Source organism: Alligator sinensis, unplaced genomic scaffold (assembly GCF_000455745.1).
Source record: "Alligator sinensis unplaced genomic scaffold, ASM45574v1 scaffold611_2, whole genome shotgun sequence".
Taxonomy (NCBI): domain Eukaryota; kingdom Metazoa; phylum Chordata; order Crocodylia; family Alligatoridae; genus Alligator; species Alligator sinensis.
This window is the reverse complement of record NW_005841869.1, coordinates 2,618,306-2,644,165: the sequence shown is the minus strand read 5'-3', so window position 1 is coordinate 2,644,165 and position 25,860 is coordinate 2,618,306. Positions and strand designations below refer to the sequence as shown.

The following is a 25,860-nucleotide window of genomic DNA, read 5'->3' as shown; positions in this document are numbered from 1 at the left end:
AAACTGCTGCAGAAAATAAAAACCATACCATTCCTAATGTTCTGTCTGTTTGACTGTGATTTAAAGCACCCAAGTGCAAATTATAGTTGCAATATCCCTTTTTCCTGGGGATTTTATGGGCACCATCAAAAAAGTTTAAAAGTTAGAACTGTGCACTGGCAGTAGTCAAAATGCATTTTGTTTAACTTCTAAATAATATTTGGATGTTAAAATTAAACTTTGACGATTTATTGTATGTGTTTTAAGAAAGGATAATACTAAATCTGTATAAATTTGTGTATAACATTCTCATTTTAGCATTTTACAGTCTAATCTCCCTAAAATATGGGTAGTTTAGAGAGGAGCTCTAGACCTTGCAGGAATATTGGTGATGTTCTCCTGGATATTTAACATTGTTTGTAACTTGTTTTGGAAGTTAAATTAGGACTAGATTACTTAATAATTTAGTATATTATGTTAGAAGTAATTGTTGACATGTAAAAGAAAGCAAAATTAATTGCTTTATGTTTACTTTTGAAGGCAGGGGTATTCTAACCAATTTCATATTGATTGTAAATATTCATTTTCTGAAATGATCCATCACTGGGTGTCATAAAAGAACATCAACTGTTTGGCTGCCAGCATTCTTCTTAGAACAGATAATATTTGGAACTTTTTTGACTGACTTTTGTGACTTACTCACAATGATGAGACCGTTATGGAAACATGTTTTTATAATTTCAGTGAAACTTGCCTGGTATTTACATGAGCAATACTTGTTTTTTTTTGTGCATAATAATTATTTGCTATTTAGATCACCTTTTATTTTTTCCTCTGAGCAGTTGTCTACCTATCATCCCACTGGCCATCTTGCAAAAGATAACTCAGGAGCTTATTTTAAAAGGGGAGGGAGGGAACTATCAGCATAGGGATGGGAAGGGGAATTTAGGTTTTAGGTCATTTTATTGCATTCTGAGGAAAAGCATTTTTTAAGATATTCTCAATAGTTGTTACGCAGGCCCCCCCAACACACCCCTAGCACAAAATTCTTAGTCTAAAAGGCCAAGTCAGTAAAGCCTAAAGGTAATCTTTGGAAAACCTTTAATTGGACTTTGACATGAATTGATAATCTCAGTCTGGTTTCTAGAGGGACAGGTGTCTACATTATGAAACCACCACTGCAGCTTGTCTTTTTTCTGCAGTCTCAATAGTAAGGCCAGGAGCTGAATAGATGTTGAGGACTAATTACTCTTTCAACCTTTGAGGTGATCAGTCCAGGTCAGGATTGGGACACATTGAAGAGACGGTGCTAAGGGGAAGCACTGCCTGTGCTGAACTTGACCTGTGGATAAGTAAGATTCCAGTCCTCTGGGCGGTCATGAGTCCTTTCACCCACACTAATTGACTTCTAAGTGAACACTTACAAATGCTTCTGCTATTTAATGTTCACTGTTCTGGCTCATCTTCATTCCCTTTCTTTATAAGAGTAACCTGATGTTGTTTCTGTTTTCCTGTACGTTCCATATTTACTGAAAGCATGTGAGGTCAGCCTCATTTTTTTCCTTTTTTGATAGATGCAGCTGCTCCTATTCTGCATAAGTATATTTAGTATATTGCATAAGTATATTGTCCTTATTTTTTTGCAGCTATGTAAAGTGCTGAAGAAAAAAGCAAAACTGTAATAATTTGTGCGCAATAGTTTCATAGTTGGTAGGGTCGGAAGGAACCTGAGCAGATCATCAAGTCCGATCCCTTGCCATGGGCAGGAAAGAGCTGTGAAGTAGTGCCTCCTGGTATCTAGCCTGCATCTACTCTCCATCAACTTATTGCCGTTATTCCTTGTTACTCCCGGGAGTGCTTGGGGGAACAGGGACTCCCCCAATGCCTGCTGGTCCCCCTTGACTAGTTTGTAGACTGCCACTAGCTCCCCTCTCAGCCTTCTCTTGTGGAGGCTGAACAGGTTCAGGTCCCGTAGCCTCTCCTTGTAAGGCCTGCCCTGCTGACCCCTGATCATGCGAGTGGCCTCCTCTGGACCCTCTCCATGCTGGCCACATCCCTCCTGAAGTGCGGCGCCCAGAACTGGACACAGTACTCCAACTGTGGCCTGACCAGTGTCGCATAGAGGGGGAGCATCACTTCCCTGGACCTGTTCGTGATGCGTCTGTGGATGCATGACAAGGTGCGGTTAGCCTTCCTGACCGCATCCCCACACTGTCGGCCCATGTTCATCTTGGAATCAATAATGACTCCAAGATCCTTTTCTGCCTCTGCGCTGATGAGAACGGAGTTCCCCAACCTGTAGGTCTGCTGCTGGTTCTTCCTCCCCAGGTGCAGTACCTTGCACTTGTCAGTGTTGAATCCCATCCTGTTCTCATCCGCCTACCCCTGTAACCTGTCTACATCTAGTTGTAGCCTGTCCCTCTCTTCTAGTGTGGCCACTTCTCCCCACAATTTAGTGTCATCTACAAATTTGAATATGGTGCTTTTCAACCCTTCGTCCAAGTCACTGATGAAGATGTTGAACAGCGCTGGCCCGAGAACCTGGGGAACCCCACTCCCCACATCCCTCCAGGTCAAAAATGGAAAGAACTTAATAGAGACTAACTATAGCTGAAATGACATTTAATATTTTCTCTCTTTAGTCATATGTGTGATGCATTCCAGTTTCTTAACATCCTGGACTTTAGGAGATCAGAAAGGCGTTAACATCCATTTTTAGGCCACTGAGATTTGTTTCTTAAAACGCTTTAAATAGTTTTATCCACTTTTAAATTACTTAAGTGATGGGTTTCCAACACTTCTCAGAGTATGGAACACCCAGAAGTTAAGTGCGTGTGAAGTCTGTAACTAGACTTCAACAGATTGCTGCTGCTGCTTCTCCCACCTACAGACTACCCTACTAGAAAGTTATCAAAAACAGGTAATGTCTGTTCAGTGCTGTCTGCTTATAATGTTAAATTTGACTAATCATGAGCCTTGTGTGAAGTTTTAACTTCCAGTCATGTTAGCTGTCCATTACCAATAAGAGAGAAAATATTTTCTTAAATCCTTGGAGCTCAAATATTTAAATTACCAAATTAAAAAGGGATGCTGATATTGACTCACAGGTGCTAACTGCTTCTTGGCCTTTGGCTGCAGTCAAGTATAGCTACAGGTAAATACCTGTTCTGAGACACTATATCTAGAACTTGCAGGGTGATGAGCTTAAAATCAAATGCATCTTTTTCTGTTGCTAACCATTATCATTTGACTACTCATCTCTTTTACAGTGTACTTGCAATAAAGTGACTGGAAGAAGTGAGCAAGTAGCTGTTAATGAAATGAGTCCTGACATGGTTGGAAGGCTCCAGCCTCCCTCCCTCCCTCCCCCCATATTCTTAGTAAACTTTCTAGCATAAGTTAAGAAAATGTTTCGTACCAAAAGCACTTTCCTCTTTAATTTTGAGCCAGCATGGTTCTTAGAGGTGTGACTGCTGGAGTAAACCAGTACTGGCTCCGGAGGGATATTAATCCTCTTTCTGTACCTGAAAAGCAGTACATTGGATCATATCGCCAGTTATCAGCATTCTGGCGGTGGAGGGTTAGTTTACAGCTTTATATGTAGTAAAATTAAGGTACTCTTCTGAACAAGTAAGGGATGGAAACGTTGTAGCAGATTCAGCCATAAGCACCTGGATTTCCAATTGCTAGTTTGTTTTTTGTTGGTTGTAACTGTAGCACTAGAATCTGTCTGCATTAGATTGAGTGTTGTTTGTTCAATAATTGCAAATGTTTCATATATTGTTTTTTTCCAATAATTACTGACAGCATAGTATCCTCTGGTAGGATGTTAGTGATTCCGTAGTTCAAGGTGCTTTCTAGGAGCACCACCCAGATGACCTGTATAAATTCACGGAGGTAGGAACAGAAGCTAACATAGGCTACCCGACATACTTGGTTACTGAAGGGTGTTTGGCCACCACCGTGAAAGGCCAAATTAATGGTAGTGATATCAGACGTTAATTTTTTTTCCATAGAAGAAGTTAGTTAATCTGTGAAACTCACAATCATAATGAAGTGTGGTGTCATGTGCAGTCATAGGCTTGCAACAGGCCCCACTGAAAATGAATGAGATACTTGAGAATTCCTGTAGTTTTTCCTGTAGATTCCTACCAGGTTGCCCTTTCAGTGAATGGCTCTTGACAACAGTGATACATAAGTGGCACCCTCTTCTTCCAGCTGTACTGTTGCTGCTATTGTTCCCTTGCCAAATGCCTAGAAGCAGAGGGTCCTCTCCAAAGTTTTCATGGTTCTTAGACGCATCTCTTTCAGACAACTGGATGTCAACACCTGAAGCAGTTTTGTGCTTTTCGCAGAGCATGGCTTTGGAATGGCGACATATAATTCATCATGATTTTGAGGGTAAACAGAACCCTTTGGCGGTTATGTCATTGATAGCTTACTGTTAAGCAGTCTGCTATTTTTGTGTGCTGAAGATATCATTGTACATTCGAGGCACGCTCCAAGAGCTTCAGTGTGAAATGCTCTTCAGTGCCATCAGTGTATTCCATGCCGGAACTTTTGTTCTTTATTGGGAAGAGCATCTTCAAGACAATTCTGGAAAGGAAGAAAATAATGCAGCATGGTATTAGAATGTCACCGCAAACATGCATCTGCAAGAGTATGAAGAACTTACCACAATAGGGCTCTATGCCATTATTTTCACATTTATACCATATTTACCTGAATCCAAGGTGACTTTGAATTTAAGATGACTCCCTAATAATGAGATTTTATACATGGAAAAACACATTTCATTAAAGGAGAGGAGGAACCTTGTCTTGGCTTTGAGTAAATATAGTACATAGGAGTAATGCAAAAGTATTGGTCATTGGTAAAGAGCTCTCGGTAGCTTTCTGCAAGTAACATTTGTTTGACTTGCATAATTCTTTGGGAAATGCAGTCTAATTATATCATTTATACAGGTATCTAAAATACAGTGATAACATTGAATGCTATTAAAATATTAATTAACACTTAAATGACACTCTTAACAGTCCAAGTAAGTAAGGGTGTGCATTGTGGCATATAGGGAGAGGAGTAGGTTCAGATTTCCCAGGTTAGAAGATACTCGGTATGCAGAAGCATATTTTGGCAGACATGAGGTCCATTTGATGAGCAGTTCAGCCTAAGCAAGCATCAGACCAGCATGACAGACAGGATCCAAGTCAAATGAGGGAGAAGTCACTAAAATTTCTATTTTTTCCCCCCCAAATGTCAGAATATTTTGAAAGAAGAAAAAAGAAAAATGGCCCAGAGGCACCATTTTGATAGTGTTGATATATCTTTCTTGGGGTAAACTTATCTCAAGTATTTGGTTGTAAATGCTGTAGTAAAACAGAAATTATGAGGACATTTGAGTGGAATGCCCCAAGCAGATAGCTGTTATCCATCTGCAGGAGATCACCATGCTTGGTCCACAGTTCAGACCAAGACGAACCTGATCTCCATGGCCATGGCTTCATCTTAGATAGTTTAAAACTGTTTTAGCATTGTAGGGGTGCTTCATCCTGGCAAATTGGAGTTCCTCCTTATGAACGTCAGAGTATTGGGTCCTCTGTATTGATAATTGGCTAGGAGGAAAGTGCACTTTTGGACCTGTAAGTCTAACTAGTCTCCCTCCTCCAATTCACTCATACCCTTTCTTCACCCGGAAGAGGGCACTGACACAGACATCCTGGAATCCAGGAAACCTGCGTGTTCTGGTAAATTTGTCCTTCTGCTGCACAAGCATATGAAGGGCATTTGTGTAGCTTGAGTGCATATCATCTTCCAGCCGTTTCTTGGATGCAAAAAAGCTTTGTGAAGAAAATGCTGAAGGCTGCTTCCTAGTAATCGGGCATATAGATGGCTTCTTTCACAATGTGGTTTTCAGGGAGTTTTCTACGTAGTCATTGAAGCCCTGGTTTAGAAGTTGAATGTAAAGGTAGTATGTAAAATGATATCTGGGAGCTCTGTACCTGGAAGATGTTATTGGGCACTTGATACCTTTCACCTATATGTACTTTCTGATGTAACACTTCCATCCTGAAATGGGTGCTCTTTTTCCCCTTTTCCCCCATCTCTCTTTCCTCAGTCATGAGTTTTGGGATGTCTGAATGAATCTGTGGGAGACAAATTAATTATTTAAGATAAGAGCACAAATGGACCAATGGTGTGTTGTCTGCCCCAGTTTTAACGGTCCAAAAACTCTCTGTTTTGATGCATGGACAGTCATTCTCCATATGAATGGTTTCTGTTTGTCAATACGTTCATCATTTATTCTGTTATTTTGCATACCAAGGAAAATAAGCTATGAATAGGGACGGTTTATCCATGTTGGCATATGCTACTACAGTAATGAAAAGAAATGACTAGAAGCTTAAAGAGCTTCATTGGCCCTTCAGCCACGTGAAACAGAGGCAGTGGCCTCTCTCCCTTCCCTATGGTATTGGGGCATCAGGTGCGGGGGGGTTGCAGTGCAAAAGTGGTAGGAAAGGAAGATGTTCTGCTGCCCCTGAATGTGAGCAAATCTGGACATCAGAAACAAGTTCACATGCTTTTTGTTTTGAATCATGGATGTCACTTTTGGGCTCTTGGTTCCCACTTGTCTCCTTTTACTCAGTTCTTTTGTTGCCAGCTTCTGGCTTTCTTGTTTCTCTACTCTTCCTTCTTCCACTCAGGACCATGGCCTTATGTTAGATGATGGACAGGCTGTTAGAAGGCAGCCCTGCTCCTAAGGCTACAATCTAAAATGCTAGAACATATAAGAAGGGAGGAATATAAAAACAGGCAAAGTGATCAGAGTGATCCTTGCCACCTTGCTTAATTCCAAGGTGACTGTTTTATATACACGCATTTAAGGAACAGAGTTGAGCCCCGGGCCCAAAATCGGGCCTTTGTGCATAGCCAGCAAGCATGCCTTAAATCATTTTAGATAAAAGAGCCACACAACATCTGAAGCTGTTATCCCAGGTTTCTCTACCAACTCGTCTCTCAGTAGCTTAATAAACAATCTCCTCCCTTCCTCAAATGCAGCTTGCTTCTTCCCTCTGCTGTCATTTTAATGGTCAGTTAGGATGCTACTTTTCACGCACCCTTAGATCTCAACCTTGTTAAAATTAAGCATATAATCCTCTTTTAAAACATAGAATTAAATCACCATAGTAACTTTACATCCAAGCTTTACAGATAAAACATAACAGGAGTAAGAGGGGCTCTCTGGGTCTCCCCCTGACAGGTCTGTGCAGTTTATAGAAATGTGTGTTCTCTTGGCATTTAGCATGCCATAGAATAGCGATACTTACACTACCTAATTTTCTGACTGTTGAATTGCTTTAAAATTCCTTCCTTTCAGTTCATCTTTGATTTGGAGAAATGGTCTGCCTTTAGCCCTCCAGCATTCTTTTTCTCTTTTCAAATCCATTGAGAGGGTTTTTTCCCCTTTAAGTTGGATAGTGGAATTTCTTGGCCTGTATTGCAAGCCTCTATTTGTGAAAATCTGCCTATTTTTTTGGTTTATACTGGACAGTCTGAGAGCCCATGGGCTCCCGTGCACATTCATTGATGGCCTTGTAAACAGCTGTATAGATTTTAAAATAGACTCAGAACCTGAGATTTCTACCAGTCTTAAGGTTTTTGTCCATATCTAGTGAGTCTGAACTCGGCAGGAATTTTCCTTTTTTTTTTTTATTCTCCTTTTGATAAGTAGGATTAAGTTAATGTACTTCATACTTGCATGCACAGAAACTAGTCAATTGCCACTGTTTGCAGTAAGCCCTAAAAAGACAGGAATGTACTTTGAACACAAAATGGACAGTTCACATTTTATATTTTTTAATTCAAACTTGCACAAATTCTCAAATTAACATAATTATTAATTTGGATTAATAAAACGTGATTAATAACATTTCCTCTGAATTTATTGGGCCTGGTTTCAACACTGTATTACTGTAACTTTAATTAAAACAATGAAATTATACCAGTACAAAACTGGAGTGACTTGGTAGTGAATGAAGCCCAGGGTTTATTTAATCTTAGTCTTTCATACTGTCTGCCACCATAATAAATGAGCATTTCTGTGTTTGGTGAGATTTAGATAGACGTGTGGTAATATTTCAAGAAATCAAATAACACCGCATGAAATATTTAATGTGTTTCATTTTGAAATTAAACCTTTAAAAAAAGTACTGTGTGTGTAATGTAAAAGATGGTATTTGGGAGAGACCTCAAACTGCTAGGAGTAATATCTTTCATGAATTCTAGTGTTAGGAAATAAAAGTTTGTTTCCCTTTTATTGGGTACATTGTGGGTTTTCTTTTTTTTTCTGCATTGTACACCATAAAGTTACATGTTTTAACTGTGAATAAATATTCTCATAGGCTGATTATTGTTAAGAAGTTTTTTACCCTTCATATACTTTTCACTAATGTTAGTATCAGCTAAAGGTGAGCTATTACCTAAGGGAGATAATTGTGCGGTTGCATGCACAGAAGGGGAAACATCTGGGAATGCTCCATACTCCATGCATTAGAGTTGTCTTATCCATTCTGAACTTATTTAGAAAATGGGAAAAATGGCTACTCACATTTTATAGTCAAACATTAGTACATTATGCAAAGCCAGAAAGTTAGCAAATAAAATAAACCCTGGGGTTAAGGAGGAGAAGAAATGTTTTGGATTGAATGTTTAGCTGGTGCTGTGTGTACAGTGTTAAACCTACCCAAAAGTCATATCATTCTTTGCTTAAAAATGTAAGACTATTTTTCCCCACCCCGCTTTCACATCCTTCCCCCTCCTGCTATCTCCATCTCTACCCACCCCCAACCAAAAAAATTAAACCAAGGGAGACAGATTCAAGTTTGCACTTTCATAGGGTGTAAGTACTCCATTAATTTTCAAAGAATCTCTGCTGAGAGAGGAAATGCTTTCAGGTTCAGTGACTTAGTCTGATTAGATATTTCTAGCACCGAATTAACTGTACATTAACTTTTCCTTTTGTTCTCTTTATTTTCAGCCATACAGTTAGCCAAGTTGGCCAGAACTTTACATTTGTCCTCACTGACATTGACAGCAAACAGAGATTTGGATTCTGCCGCTTATCTTCTGGGGCCAAGAGCTGCTTCTGTATCTTAAGGTAAGTTTGTATGTGGTCCGGCAATTGGCTTTCTTTGGGAAACAGCATTGCCCTTTGCTTTTGTTATACTGCAATTATTTTTTCCAGCTGTTGAGATTGATTTCTGTATCTGGTCCTCAAAGTCACTGCACTTTGGGAGAAATAGTGCAAAATATTCTTGCACTTTGGGTTCCTCTGCAGATAAGTATATTTGTTTGTGGTTAATGTTCTTAACAATGTGAAAAAAAAATCAATGTCTCTGTGTAGTAATTTGACATGACATAGCATGATGGCAGCCGTTATCTTTAGCTGTCACAATTGATTCTGTTAAGACATTTCATGGACATTTGTATATGCAAGTTTTATTAACAAAGCATCTGTTGGTAACTGAGAGAATATTTTGCTAATTCTTTACATATCCCAAAAGTCTATGGCTATGAGCCTCGCTTCCTTCAATTGATGGATATGTGAAGGCAATCTAGCTTAGCTGTGAATACTGTTACTGGGAACTAGAAATAGTGTGCTTCTCTGAGTGGAGGCAATGAATGAGAGGGCTGGAGTATCAAAGTAGATCCTGATGCCTCCTTGGAGCCAGCAGGCTTTGGAGCTGTCCGTAGCTAGTTTTTCTACTTCCTTTTGCTACAAAGGAAAGGTGAAGGAAATCTGATTTTAGATATCCTGGTTGCCAGACTCCTGCTGGGAACCTTCTGTTAGGGAAGTAAAGCTTTTCCATGTATGCTGCTCCTTGGTTGTTGCTGCTGCTAACTAGGTATAGTGGCAGCCTGCCTTCCACCTTTCAGCAGAGGTGCGTGGAGAGATAGGGAGAATTAGGGGAAGCGTTCCTAGTATAGTCCACGTAAAGATAATAGAAATCTTACCTAAAAATGGCAAGCAGTTGACTGAACTCCTGGCCTGTTTTGCAGAAGGTGGTGAGGGAGCAGGTACCTCCACCTGTAGCTCTACCATACTGCATAGTGCTATGTTTCCAAGAGAGAGCCTATTGCAAGGAAAACCTGTCTGGCTAGAAAAATTTCAGCGCTGTGCTGACAATAGTGTCATAGGACACACTGTATATTCATTACTGGAAAACACGCTGTGTTTACTGGGGAGACATTGAGGGAGAAACTTGAAAAATCTGGGTGCCAACTGTAGGAATCGGAGTATACTCTCCCTGTGGGTTGCATCTAATGCCATTGAAGTGAATGTCATCGCATGCTTATGTCTAAGAGTAGAATGGTCATCCTTCTTTGTTTAGTACACAAGGCGTTTGAATGCTCTGAGAACAGGGGAAGGCCACATCATGTGGGTGAGCTTGTGCCTGTGCTGCATGGCAGTGCCAGCAGTGGTTGATCAGTCAGGCCGGTCCTGCTGTGTCGGAGAAGGCTGGAGAAGTCAGTGCTCCACCTCCCTCTCTGCTGTGGTGGCAGGAAGGAGGATGTTTCCATTGCAGAAGTGACTTCATTTTCTTTGAACTTAAGCAATTTGGGGACAGTAATAATCCCATTGTGTGGACCATGTTCTGGAGCGATGGAAACCTCTCTTCAGGCACTTTGCTGGAGCCATTCTCCCAGGTGATTAGTGAGATAATAAGCTCTTTTTTGGGGACGGGGAGAGTCTCTGGTTACTTAAGGTAACACTTGCTGTTTAATGGAAAGTTATATAATTATTTTTTACTATTTTTGTTTCATAAGTCTGACCAGTCTCCTCTGACTAGGGGCCCTGTTGCCAGATCCCTGAGGTTGCACAAATGCCTGGAGAACAGGGAAGGACATACAGAAGGCTATAGCCTGGTGCTTCATGCTTCCATCCTTGGCAAAGAAAAAAGAGAGGATACCCCCCACATGGAATAGCTATAGCAGGGGAAGAATTGGGCCCATGGGCCTCATTTACAGTGCTCTTTTTACATGTGAACTCATGAGAGAAAATGTAATATTTGGTTTAATTAACTGACTAGATTTTGCAGCATCTTGTTCAGAAGTTATTGAAAACTATATAAAGCTGTTGAGCACCAAGTCAGCGCCTTTCTTCCCAGGATCACAAAATAACAGTGGGGAAATTTTTTTTTTTTTTAAAAGCCCAACCAAAAAAACCCCCCATTGCTTCCTATCCCCTTGTTTGCTAGTTGCAAGAATTTCCCATAATCCTTAGACTGTTTTGTCCCTATCACTTCTGGAAAATAATGTAGAAACTTTTTTGCTTTGTTAAAGGAAGCATCACAAAGGGACAGTAGTGTAAGTGAGTGTCTCAGCTAGTTACCTTTTCAGACAACTTATTCCCTCGTAAGAAAACTTTCAGCCTTGACAGGCTCAGATCATTGTAATCCTGGAGTCGTGTTCCTCCTCCTTGCGCCCTTCCTTACGGGGGAATATTACACTGCTTCTCCACTTCTCAGTAGCACTTTAGATGATAAATGTGAGTTAATGACTGACTTAATGATAAACCAGTTGCACTAACCTGGAAATTGAGGAAGGAATCGGAGTGAGGTCGGGATGTCACTGCAGAATGGCCTCTTCATACCCACATTTGCAAGTTATCTCCTGGCAAGAGGATTGTGATGCTCATTAAAATACAATGAGCGCTGCCTGCGTATAGTGAGCATTCGTTGTTTTAATGAGGGCCTGAGTTGTAATATAGGGCAGGGTTCCTTTCCACTTCAAAGGAGGGAGCTGATTTTTAAATGGCAGATATTGTATATGCAACACCTACGGAGGGGGTGTGCGCTTTAATTTTCATCAAAGGCTACTTTATTGTTAAAAACAAAAACTTGATAGCAAATCATTTGTTGGTATTGAATATAGTTTTGTTTTAGAGAGAGCTTTTGATTTAAGTAATGGCCATTATTGCTAGGATGCTCTGGCACTATGAATGAGTTAGTCTGTAAGGTGCCATGATGCCCTGTCTTCTGCCTATACTAGCACGATTGTCAAAGCATTATTATTATTACCAGGAAGAGGTTTCCATTTTGGAAGAACTCTTGGCTTTTGGGGGGCCCCACTAACTGGAAATTCGTCATCAGTATAGCTTTTTTCTATTCTTTAAATAAAGATAATTTTGACAAACTTGCTTTTGTTGCTTTTACTTATTTCCATATTTTCCCTGCTTTTGATAAAGGAGCATTGTTGTCAGAGATGTTTCCACAGCTCTGCTTTTTTATTTTTTTTTAGCTTCCCTGTAAGTTAAGTGTAAATTTTGCGTGTTGCTGGGTTTTGTCCATTAGTTAAGACTTATTGACTTTCTATCTCTCCCCTGAACTCCATCTCCCTTTTCCTCCACCTATTTTTAACTAATCTTGACACTAGTGTGAGTTGGCTCAAATGTTGTTCACCAGGATTATTGATGACTCGAGCTTCTTTTCCACGCAGCCCTGGGAATAATGTTAACTTCTTCACTTAAGACAGCAGAGGGCACATGAGAGCATAAAAATGGCTGATGTCACTCGCAGTTTGGTCTGTTGGTTTGTTTGGGGTCTGAATAACGAAGAGGTGGGTTTTTAAAATCCACTGTGAAATCCTTGTAATTGCTTCTTTATAGATTTGAGTTTGGACCGAACTGCTCAGCAGCTGCTCTTTTATACATTTTAAATGCAGCTTTCAGTTGGTTCCCAGTCAGCATTCTGGGGGAATTTTTTTTTTTTTAAATAGGAGCTGAATCTCAGGGTCCTCTAGGCTTTTTTTTTTGGTGCTCAGTATTTAGGCAGAACTCCACTGACTTCAATGGGAGCTTTCCTTGAGAGAGAGACGACAAGTAAGAATTGATTAAGTGCAGCAGGATTTGACCATAAAAGAGGGCCGGAGGAAACCCACCCAGTCCCGATGAGTTTGCCTAGCTAATGGGCTGACTCATTGTGTTTCCAGGAATTGACTAGAATGAGACTGCAGGTTTTTGGCCTTGCCTAGGGGAGTTATTACTTACACAACTATTTCAGGGTAAATCACAGTTTTTGGTGGTTATCTTCCTTGTTTTCTGTGTACTGGAGGTAAAGAACATTTCTGTTAATGCAGAAACTGGAAACTTTTGCACAAGTTCTGCAAGAATTATCCTGTTAGGAATGTTCTCTCCGCCTCTGTTCTGGAAGTCACTAATGGGATGTGCTTGGGCATCCTTGGTTTTCTCGCTCTTGTGGGAAGGCTGCCTTTCTCGGTTTCCTACACGTTGGGTATCCCTCCAAGGAGCGGAAGAGACTGGAAGGTATCGATCGAATCTTGATTTTTGCTTCCTGCTTATTGCCATTGCACTGATTGACCTTGCAAATGTTTATTCATTCACTGGTATAATCTCAGTGACAAAAATAATATTCTGCTTGGCTCTTAGCCTCAGTAAAATCATACAACAGAAGGGGACGGTGAAAGAACCAGGCCCAAGGAGTCCTGCAGAGTCTTGAGTGTGTGTTTGTAACCCCAGGGAGGATGTCCTCTGGGCTGAGGACCAACCACTCAGCTTCCCTGTAGTGGTCCAGTTCTCCCTTCCTTCCTGATACTGTACTGGGACTGCTTCCTCCGACCTCCAAGTTCTCTTCAGTTGCCCCGCTTCAGGAAACTAAGAAATGAGAAATGATTCAAGTTATTTTCTCTGTGTTTCTATGTAACCTTCCTAATTTCCATTTTACCTCTTTCATTTGTTCCTTTTGGTTGTCTTTGCTCAGGGTTTCCATCTTGGCTCAGGCAGCCTCTTGAACCTTCCCATTAAATTGTGTTGGCTTATTTTTTCTGCTTTCATTTTGTTGAGGAGGATGCATACCTTGTGCTGCGGCATGTCTAAATCACCTTCATGTGGAGTCTGGGATTTCATTTCCTCACTTTTGATGTTAAGTCTCATTCACTAGCTTCTTTTTAAAGTTTAATATCAATCCTAGAGCTAGAGCGTTCTCGCCCAAAGGCTGTTGAACTTAATTATATTATGGTCACTTACAGCTTAATGGCTCAGTTTTAGAGCATGTACTTCAGCCAAGGCTTGCATGCTAGTTAGAACAGGGTTTTCCAATGTGTTGCACTCAAGGCACCCCTCAGAAAATTTCAGCTCTTAGTTTTCACTTGGTTTTGACCAACAGACTAATCCTTCTGGGGCAAAGAACTCGGATCCCAACAGGTCAGAATGGTTCTAGCACTGGATTCCTATTTGAAATCGCTGGGTTTTTCTTGTTTGCACACCTCAGTGCTAACCTTGTGTAGTACCCAGAGGTACACTTGAAAGGATCTCAGGGCACCCCAGGGTACTGCAACACCCTGGTTGAGAGTCACTGAGTAAGTCCAGGGTCTCTCCTGTGCAGTCTAGAACTTGCTGTTCCAAGAAGCAGTTACTCCGAGTATTAAAACGGACGATCTAATCCTGGCTCAGATGCAGCTAGGTATCCGTTATGACAGTTGCCTACTTGATCTCCCTCTCCTGTGCTTTCAGTAGTCTTTCCTTGATCAGACAGCTGTATTGTATCCTGTTTACTGGTATGTTTATATTCTCTTAAGTGGAGATTGAGGGCAGTGGCACAATATGCTTCCTCCCTCATGGTCATCACAATGCTGAAGAAGTAAGATGAGAGTAAGAAAGAACCATGCCATTGATGGTAAGGGGATAGTGTGAATTTCCTAGAGATGAGATGTGCACTTTTTTCATCTCGAGAGATCAAGTCTGACTTCTCAGGCTTTGCCATTTGGAACCAGATAGCTAGTTTCATAGAGCAGCCTTGCAAAACCCCAAAGAGGTTTGAGATTGTATTGTAATAATAAATACTTTTTCCTAGCCCCAAACGGTGATCAAGACCAAGGGGTTGTGTTACACAGGTATACATTTTACTTTGAAGATGAAGACAGTACTTGGTCTGAAATTCTGAGTTCAACAGAATTTAATTTTCTGCATATTTCCTTTCCTGCTTAAATTTAATTGCTTAGGCAGTATGCCATAGTGCAGCATTCCTAAGGATAGCTTGCACTGGATGGTTGCATAAGAATCCAGTATTTGTTTTTTGTAAATAGCCTCTCCTGTTAGTCTTGCATTGATGCCAGGTGATTTTTAGTTGCACCTGTTTCTATTAATGTCCCACTAATGAATGCCTGGAGAGACAAAGAGAGACAAATGGTTGGGGTGTTTTGTGTGCAGTGTTGCTTGCCAGAAGAACACAGCAATATTGAAGAAGGGGCCTGGGAATAAGCCATTTTAAGGATATGTAAGGTAAAAAAAAAATGTTCTATGAGATAGCAGCCTGCAGGTATTTTGTGTGAAGACTGGAAATAAGTGGTGCCTTTTGGTTTGAGGTGCAAGCTAAAGCTTCGTAATAGTGTTTAGTATTTTCTGCTCTTTCACTGGATTAAACAAATAAATATTGCCCATGTTGGATTGTATAAGGTCCTTCTTGTATGAGATGCCTTGCTCTCATAAGGGGGACCAGAACTTGCAACTTAAATTGCAAGCGGGGTAGTCTTGGGCTGCTACAAGTTTTTCAGGAGCAGAAAAGAGTATAAGGCAGCACAAAAGTTTCAACTGTTGAGCATACGAGGCTTTGTTCCAAGGACTGTGGCTTTGTTCCAGGGAAACATTTCAACTTTTTATGTGCAGAAATAGTTCTTTAAAAGATGTGGTTTTACTCCAAGCTGTTTTTGTTTGTGTCTCTCTGACTATTGTGTGTTCGAAAATCTGGGGCTCTTAACAGCTTTAGAAGCTGTCTCTGAAATGGTAAAGGAAGAAAAAGTTCATGTTAAGGAATGTAAAAATGCTGATAACTCGTTCTGAAGATTTTTTGATGCCCTTTTTCAGCATGTTTTATGATGCAACTAACAAGTTGGTAATTTTTTCAAAAGCCTGCGTTTTTATCTTCTGAAATGTTTCCAGCATTTGATGCAGGAACTGGTTATTAGTTTTTGAAGAATCCTTCATTAAGAGAGCAGTAGCTAGTCAAATGACTTTTTTTCCCTTCTGATTACTTAATCTTTAAATTAAAATATTTGCTTATGAAATATACTGCATTAAAATGTTTGAGACAAAGTTTAAATGGCAGTTTTAAGTGTATACTAACAACTGTTTAAACTTGCAAGCATTTGGTTGAAAAGGAAATGTAAGGCATAATAAAGCAGGATGCTTTTTAATCTTTCTAAAAAAAATGTATATTATGTAAAAGAATAGATATACAAAATTAAACTAATAGATGTTCATAGGGATTTTCCTTCTGACCCTGGTTTTAAAATGTAGATTTTTTCATTGATAACATACACTTGAAACTTCAAGAAGACATTTCCAATCTAGTACACAAATGGCTAAAATAATACATTTTAAGCTACCCAAATTTGCTTGAAAATATTTTTCTACTCTTAATATAAAAGGGATATTTATTACAAATTCAAGGTTACAGGTGTAATTTATGAGCTTTATGCTGTTTCAAAGACTGGCTTGGAGGCCAGTTTCTTAGTATTTGTACACTGTGATTTAGTCCATTTATTCAGTCCAGTATTTTCAGCTGTAGTTCTTTGTCCAATAACAAGCCAAAATGCATTGAAATGGGTTTGGCTCCTAAGTGTATAAAGATTGTCTTCAAATAATACACAAAATATTATATACCATGGTGCTGTTCATTTTCTTTTTATAAAAGTCTTTTTTCATTTTACTTAAAAGAAAAAATGATAATTTTAATATCTCTGACAGCAGTTTGAGCCTGTCTTCTGTGTATACCCCCTGTATTAAAGACTTTTTCAATCTATTTTCTCATGTTGGCTCTCTTGGTACAATGTTTAAAACACTGTATAATTTGTTTAATATCATTTAGCTCTTGATTTCCTTTGTTTAAATATATTTTCCAAGGAGGTAGCAGACCTCTAGAGTGGTACAGGATATTGGGTCTAGATTCATAAGGCCAGGCACCGGGCCTGTTAGTCTGTTGGTCCATTTTGAAAGCTAAACTTAACACCCCCCCCCCCCCCCCCCCCCCCAACAAAAGTTCATCAAAACTTTCAATAAATGCCCACATGGACGTTTAAGTATGTTGCTTTGTAAACTGCAGGAAATCCAGTAAAGATTTAGTTGAGATTTTTATCACATGTAAACGGCAGAATATCGTTGACATTTCCGGTATTACAAATCATTGTTTTGAATACCAAATAGGTTTGGAAGGTTTTTGGTAAATGCTGGCCCACCGAACCAAGGTCCTCTGTTCCTGGGAGACCCAAATTGCCTGTTAACGTCCCTTGTCAAGCCTTCTGAGAAGGGCATCTGCTGATCACTGAAATGTGGGGGATAGGATTATTGTTTTTTACTGCACTGTAGGTGTGTGGAGTACTGGATGGGGTCCTATGCTCAAAGGAGGGATCTCAGGAGAAATTACTTATTCATTTTCAGTGCTTGAAGTCCATAGAAGATCTTGACTTGATCTTTAAGTAAGAGCTCTCTAGTTCCTGTCTGCAGGTAGCGTTCCAGCTCCCATTCTCAGAAGGCTATTTTTGGAAATGTCTGATTGGTTGGTAGTATGAAATAGCAGTCTACAGTACCTAGTGTGAGATAATTAGATTTGGGGGAAGCTTAATTAAAACTGAAAATAATGCACTTGGCTCTGATCTATAATTTTTTTTAAACAAAACCGAAGCTTTGCCAGGTTCATTTAGGTTGGTGAGTCCCCCAAGTGAAGTTGGTGCCGTTGCGTTATAAGCATGCAGGACCCCAGCTTCAGATGACCTTCTTTGAGATTTTTCTGGTGGTTTTGTATCCAAAGTGAAATGTTCTTCTCAAGTGAAATGCAGAAATGTTTGTGTGGAAACTCCTCTCAGTCGAAATAGTTGAGCTTTGCACCTCTCTTACTTGGAGATGAAAAGAATCAGGTCTGTAATAGCATGTGACAGATGGCAGAAAATGCAACTAACTGAATGCGATTCTGTATGGAGTCATCTGAGGTTTTTGGTGTGATTTTGTTGTGAATTCCCCTCGCACTCCCCCTTCCCTCTCCTTTTGATTGCAGTCTTTGTCCATTTTTCCTAAGGATAGAATAAGATTTCTGAGTGGGGGCCTCTCTTGTGGTGCAAAGTGAGAATTGTTTTTAATTGAGCAGAAACATGTGGAAGGATCAGGAATATCTCAAGGGATTACAGAAAAATTCCAAATTTGTACTACTTACAGCTTGTGTTTAGAGCAGGGTCTGCTGGGAATAAATGTTAGTTAGTGTGACCTGTGACCTTAAAAACTGTTGACATGGATTTCAGCCAGAAACTAGCCACAGAACTCTTTTGTTAAACTCATTCATAGCTCCTTGAAAACTCTAGTCAGTGAAAGTTGCCAGCGCAAATCTAAGGAAAGCAGAGCTTTTTTTTCCCATGCTTTGGAAACAGTGGCCGCCCCGTAACCAGCAAGACTTCTTTAATAGGACTCCATCGCCTAAACTCAATTGGAATTGACAGCTTCCTGGCTCAGTCTTGCCAACTGGCAGGGCATTGATGCATAGGGGACAAACAGCTTTAGGGACCTGTGTACCACTGTTTGTGTATATGCAGTAGAAACTTAACTCGCTAGATTGTGATACCCCTTAACTCCAAAAAAAATCAACATTCTGTTTAAGTTTGACATGTCTTTCAAGCAGTTTTGAAGAGGAAAATCCTGAGCTGTATCACAGAATACTTGTTTAAAATAATAAGAGGGCTGGTCCTGGGATCTCCTGGAGCAGTGATCCTATAAGGATGCCGTGCAGTATGTGCACTGGTTGGTGTTCAGACACCTATGCGTGATTCATGAGCTAAACCAAGAGATTTCAGATAGGAATCCAGGGGTGCCTCCAGTCTGACGAAGGAATCTGGTGAGGTTGAGAACGACCATCCTGGACCTTTCTGCTTTTCACTGACATGGCCCAATGCAACATGGAAGGAAACAGCACTTCATGTTCAGATCGCTTTATCCCTTAGCTATAATACAATAAGTAATTTAACAAATAGTGGTCTGATTTACCCAACATGAAAGGGCCAGAGTCTTTACACGGGGTATTTCTTCACTCAGTTGTTCCATTGAGCTTGCTTTTTTCTTCCCTCAGCAGATTCTGTTATAGTTCATCATTTAACCCACTTCAAGGGCTTGTCTCAGCATTCTTGGTTCAGGCTTATCTTAATGTTGGTGAGTAGCTCAGCTACTGCATAAACATACCTGTATAAGTGCTAGGTGGAACAGAGCACAAGCTGTGGTCTCTGAGGAGGGGAAATGCTTGGCTTTGCGTAAGCAATGAAATGCTTCATTTCAGCTACTTGCGAAGTATAAGGTTCTACTCATTGTGGGCCAGGGAGTGGACTGGGGATAGATGGAGCTATATAATTAACGTGTCTTCCAGTTGATTACCTGATGAAAACTGTGATTATTAAGGTTGCTAGAAAATGGTTTTATTCTTTTAATGGAACTTTAACTTTATGGTGTTGCCTGTTGAGTTGAAACCTGTGCCCTTGACAAAAAAACCCTTCATGTTAAACCAAGTGAAGGGTTTATTTAAGATTTTTTTTCAAGATTTAAAATATTAAGGTGTAAACACAGGGCTGAATTGTCCTTTCCATTGTTTTCGGAAGATGGAAGGGTTTCACTGTTCCATCTGGAGCCAGTATGTGCTGCCTTCCAGTTCCTGCCAGACATCATAGATTCATAGATGTTAGGGTCAGAAGGGACCTCAGTAGGTCATCAAGTCCGACCCCCTGCCCTGGGCAGGGGTGCTCATCCAGTCTCCTCTTGAAGACCCCCAGGATAGGGGAGAGCACCACCCCCCTTGGAGCCCAGTCCAGATTCTGGTAACCCTTTCTGTGAAGAAGTTCTTTCTAATGTCCAACCTAAATCTGCTCTCCATCAATTTGTGGCCATTGTTCCTAGTTACTTCAGGGGGTGCCCTAGTAAATAGAGCATCTCGTATTCCCTGCTGCTGTCCCCCCCGATTAATTTATAGGCAGCCACAAGATCCCTTCTCAGCCTTCTTTTGCGCAGGCTGAAGAGATCTCTCTCTTCTCGTAGGGCCTTGCCTGCAGGGCTCTAACCATACGAGTGGCCTCTTCTGGACCCTCTCAAGATTCTCCGCATCCCTCTTGAAGTGCAGTGCCCAGAACTGGATGCAGTACTCCAACTGCAGCCTGACCAGTGCCGCATAGAGGGGGAGCATCACCTCCCTGGACTTGTTCGTCATGCATCCACTGATGCATGATAAAGCGCGGTTAGCCTTGTTGCCGCTCCGTCACATTGACAAAGTATGTTCATGTCTTTGGAGTGGTTTGGATTGATTAACTTCTCCAAAAACCTGAACCTATAGGAATAGAACAGTCTGTGGAAATGATCTGATGCTCTTTCTTTAACTAATTTTCTCCTTAAATTCTGATACATCATGCAACCACTGCTTAGATTTTTAGGAGGGATACTCTTAGATCAGCAAGAAAGTGGATCGTATCCTTGCCTCCCTTTAGCCAAACAAAAAGCTTATGATTATCTCAGAACATTAAACAGTGACTAGCTTTATGTTGCATGTTTTGAACTAATACTGATATGACTTTCCTTTCATGCAGAATCACATTAAGTGCTAGTAGCTGGATATGTTTAATGGTTGACTGTTAGAATTCTGAAACCTCCCCTTGTTAGCTAATGAAGCTTGGTGGATTTATGGCCTCCATAGCACTTTGCAGTATTTCTTTGCATACATATAAAAATCAGGAATGCTCTTTCCTGTATCTGTTAACACAGTACATCTTGGAGAAAAATTACGAGATTCCTTTTATATCTCCTGCCCAGCAGCAAATAAAGAGCATTCTATCTCTGTGCTAGGCTGCGGGGAGGGAGCAAACACTAAAAGTTTATGCTGTTTTTCTTCCCCAGGTTGAACACGTTTCCACCTTGTCCCACTTGACATACACCATTGTTTTCTGGCAGAACAGACGAGCATTTTTCCTCCATATATTAGTGCTAGGATCACGTGGTGCCCACGTGGATATTTAGAACTTTGTGAGATGTGTGTTTGGGAGAAGTATCCAACTCCAGATTATGTTAGGATTGTAGGTTTAATAACTTGCCCTTTTTATTTTGGTTTGCCCAACTTTCTGTCCCTTTTTTAAATAGAGGAGTGCCTTTTTTGTGTAACGGGCACTGCGACCATCAACTGAAAGGCCTAACAAAGGCCAAATAAACCCTTTTGTCCAAAGAAACTCTGTCTGTTTGTGTGACTATGCAGTTGCTTTTGTAAAGTGAGATATTGAATTTTAGTTCATGCATGTCCTTCTATTTTGAGGATACCTGCTGGGTATTACTAGGCTGAAACATTTGGGCAGTTTACTACTCATTTCCAGACGCTGTGTTTTGCTAGTTTTCTTTGTGTTCAACATACATCAGTCCCAACTAATTGAGGTTGTTTTTTTTCCTTTTGATTAAAAAATAAGTTGATCAATATACTGGTTTTAAATGAAAACTTAAAAAAAAATTAAATGTAGACATATTATCCAATCTTTGACAATCCAAAGTAATTATTGGAACATTAGTTTTTATTTTGTAAAGCTTTTCTGTGGATCATTCACTCATCCCTCTTGCCAGTAAACAGTGGTTCTGAAGTCTTATATTTGGGTAGGGTTCAAAGCCTGGAACCAGGAGTCAATCTGAAGGAGTTTAAACCACCTTCTTTCCCTTCGTGCCTAAATAGGAGGCAGGACTCCAAAACTTTTCTCTTATGACATGGAATTGTAATGTAGAGGGGAAAAAATGGAGAACTACTTGCTCTGAACAGTTCACGTTGCCAGTGAGGGTACAAGGTGGGATCGATTGGCTGAGCATGACTTGTAATGGTGAGAGGATGGCCCGCTGCTCAGGCTGCTAGCCTGGGTGCTAGTTTCAGTTCCCCGTTCCGCAGCAGACTTGCCGGTGGGTAATCTGCACGAGCCCAGGTCTTCACAATAGTCAGAGGTTTCATTCCTGTGAAATTGGGGAGTGTTAAAAGGATCAGGGCCTTATTGTCTGAGTCTCTGTTCTCTGTGCATAAGATGTGGGCATTAGATCCCCCCCGTCTCTCGGAGATGGTGAAGAAAAACGGTATTAGAGATTTTGAGGCACTGAAATTCTAATGGGGAGCCTTAGAGAGAAGACATACTGACCCCTGCGTTGTAAGAAATAATTAAGCTTGCTGTATTTAAATCTGGGTTTCAGCAAAGTGCTCTGACACAATGTGTGTTGCTTTGGACTTTTCTCCTTTCAACACTTCTAAGTGCACGATTCATCGAGCTACAAACAGGTGGAATTCCGACTGATAAAAGATCAGAATGCTCTGTCTCATTTAGCATCTTATTCTCTGTCCCTTGCACAAGCATTTCGCATCACGCAGCATATTATGTAGCAGAAGGTGGAAAAGGTCAAGATACACTAAATATTAGGATGCACAGTCAGTCAAATTCTGAGTAACTCAGTGACTTAATCTCCTTGATTTGTCAAGAGGTCTAGTGCAGCTTACTCTGAATTGTGCATTACTGCATGAATGACAACTATAGAAAACAAAAGGATGTCTGAACAAAAGGAGTTGATGGACTCCAAATGGTTGCTGTGCCAGGAGATGTTTCTGTTGGCAGTTTAGGATTTGAAGGACTTGTTCTCATAATAAATTGTAGCTCTGCTTTGCGCACAATACTTAACAGCCAATGAATGGTAAAAGGGGAAGGAATAAAGTACACAAATATATTGAAAATGCAGGCGATAAAGCACAGAAGCTGTTGATGGAGTTGGCAGTTACACTCCTACTCCAGAGGCAGGTTTAGAACGGGAAAGTTGGCTGTTTAATATATTTTGTGTACTGTTGCTGAACAGAAAGAACATATTTGATGTAACTTAGCCCAGATGTCAGAAATGTGCAGTCTCATGGCCATTATTTATCTTCAGTGCTTTTATCCCAATAAGCTGAGTCAAACAGATTTTTGGGGCGGGTTTTACATTTTTGTTAGTATTAAAGGGTAGCGTTACGCTTGGCCCACTTGAGACTGTGTGGGATACGGTTAGTGATTTTTATCCATGTGCATTAACCTGGTTACATGCAATCTAGAGGTTTTCTATTAGAAAATATTATGCATGCTGGGCTGAGGCAGAACATTTTCTAGTTTTGAAGAGGTTTTTTTTTTCACTTCTGGGACTTTAAATTGGCAGGTCTGAGTTTAAGGTACTTGTCTCCAAAGTCGCACAAAGTCTGAACAAAGGAGAAGCTTTGGCTTGTATGCCTCTACAACTAAAAGTAATATTTTCATATTTTATAGCTTTTTATAAGCTCATCTCCCTTCTCTGTGTTGATGCTCATTTTTAGAAAGTTAGACTTCCATGTTGAAAATTCATTTTGAGAGGAGGGGAAGTAAATTCATGCTGAAACTAGTTTTGCCTACAGAGAGAGAGATTTCTGTTTCTGGATTAGTGTATTAAACTGGTTTTCTCAAAAGGCGGGTTTGCCAGCAGTACCAAGCGCACACAGCCCCTTAAAACAAGATATCCCAAACCCCTCCCCCTCTTCTGCTGTCAACCTCCACATGTTAGATATGCACAGAAATCACCAAAGATTGATGCAACCAAAAATCCTGATCTAGTCTTCCACCAACTGCTACATGGGGATTTAATTCTGTGAGATAAATTAGCTCCACTAATAAAACAGATATCAGGGAAGGGGAGTGTCTTTCATCTCTTTTGCTTTAAAACCAATTTTGCTTTTAAAATATTAGAGAATTTGTTGAAGGAATCATTTGGTCTCCTCAAAAACCAGGGTTGGTGACAACCAGATGTTAAAAGATTAGTCAGTCTGGGCCTGATGCATTCACATAGTCCCTGAGTCCCTGTGCTTGCTAAAACTCATAAGAAAAATGGGTAGCATGTCCAACCAGTAGCTTCAGTGCATACTTAATGGAAGATTCAGAGCAAAAAAACCCTATGCAACTGCTACAGAATAAATTGAATCTAGGGACCCTTTGACCATGTAATCTTGGAATAAAATGGGACATGATACAAAAAAGACGGTGATGGGAATGCTATGCCTATCCCACCAGAAGATCTTTTGTGCATTAGACGAAACCGTATGTCCAGAGTCGGAATTAGATGCAAACAAGGATTGGAGATGTAGAGGTTTCCTGTTTCCTTTCCTTGTATATTATGGAGTTGTCCAAAGTGTAGAGCTTCTGGGAAAAAGTTACTTAATAAACTAATTTAAATATAGGGAATGTCTCTTGGTCCTACCAAAGTTGTGTAATGTTAAAAGATGAAACCTTGTGTTTTTTTTTGTACAGAAATGCTAACTATTCCAAATTATAGTAAGAGCAAAACAACTGATATGGTAATCAGAATTCCCTGCTCTTCCCATGATCAGAAAACTGATCCTGTGGATCCTATGCATGGCAGCACTTGAAAAGCATAGGACGAAGGCTCTAGCAGTGCGATGCACTGGACTGGCACCTTCTGGGTCACTGAGTCCAGTCCCTTGCAGTAGCAGGCACCGTGCCACATCATCCATTTCGGAAGTTCCCTGTGCTCCATCTTGCAAGCACTTGGGGCTTTTTGCACTGCTCCACTGGACACGCGTGTAGCCTTGCATCGTGGTTCCTAGTTAGAGTAAGTATGGCAAGGTGGCGTAGACGGCAGCTCTGATAAACCTATTGATGACAGAGCTGGAGAAAGCTTGACTCATAGCTTGTCTGTCTGATTTGTATTTCTTTTATAACATGTTGTGTTCTGAACAGAGTCAGGCGTCGTTTTTGTTTTGGCTTTAACTTTTTAAAATCCTTACTGTAGACGCATTAGCCATCTTTACATTGACAATGTGGGGTGGTGCTTCTGTACTTGATGAATTTTGTACATGTTTGTGTCTAGTTTTATACTTGCGTAGATATAAAAGTATATGAGAAGATAGCTAAAGTTGTGAGTCATTCCATTCCAAATAACAAAAAACACATGATGGGAAACTGCAGAATCCTATTAATTCTGCTCTTTTTCCCTTCCTTCACAACTGGAGCAACTGATTCTGCAATTGCAAGTGGAATATTATGGCTGTGAGAGGAGTTGATTCACTGAACTCCTACATAACGAAATCTCAGCTCCAGCCAGATGTAGTTGGTAAATAACAGGGCAAGAGGGATATATAAAATGACACTAAATGAAAAGCTGCAGAGTTTTCATTGTGGTGTCAGTGGGTCTGTAAAGGCTTTGCCTGCTGGTCTTGAAGTTTAAAACATGGCTGAATCAATTTAAATATTTTTGTTCGAACTTAAATACAGTAGAACCTTGCTAATCCACACACCTCATAATCTGCGCAAAAAAGTTGGCAGCCTCCCTTCCCCTCTCAGCAGAAATGTGCTAGAGGGCTGGGGCAGGGTTTCACATTACCAAGGCTTCACTTTTCTTAAAAATATCCTGTAGTACACTTATTGCCTTTAATTTATTCAGTGCTTTGTAACTATCTAAATAAATCCATCAAGCCATCTACTTTCACTTTTTCTTGATATTTGCCCCTTTTATTTAATTTATTTAAATAATTCAAAGAATGTACAGGCTTGCATTTTGGTTTGCCTGGCCACTGTTGTAGGTTTACTGGGGCTGTATTGTAAATGAGATGAATCAAAATGTGGGTTCTCGTTTTTCCCCCGCTCCCAAATGGCGGGGAGAGAGGGGGCAATTGAACTTCTGCGAAAGTCCAATTGCATCAGGTCATTGAACTGCTGGATTCTGCTGTAGTAATGAGTGCCCGTGTCTCTAGGAGGTGTGTTTTTGGGGAGGAGAGTACTGATCATGCTCCGCGTCAGTGTTTTGGGAGATGAAGTGTTTAATTCCAGCCA

The 25,860-nt window shown here is 40.4% G+C and overlaps 1 protein-coding gene across 1 annotated transcript in view; it reads left to right on the top strand.

Annotated features, from left to right (window-relative positions):
* DENND1A (DENN domain containing 1A) overlaps positions 1–25,860 on the top strand; it is a 274,774-nt gene that overhangs the window by 71,435 nt on the left and 177,479 nt on the right. Inside the window, 1 exon segment of the mRNA XM_025194283.1 lies at positions 9,014–9,133. Coding sequence (XP_025050068.1) covers positions 9,014–9,133 — 120 coding nt within the window.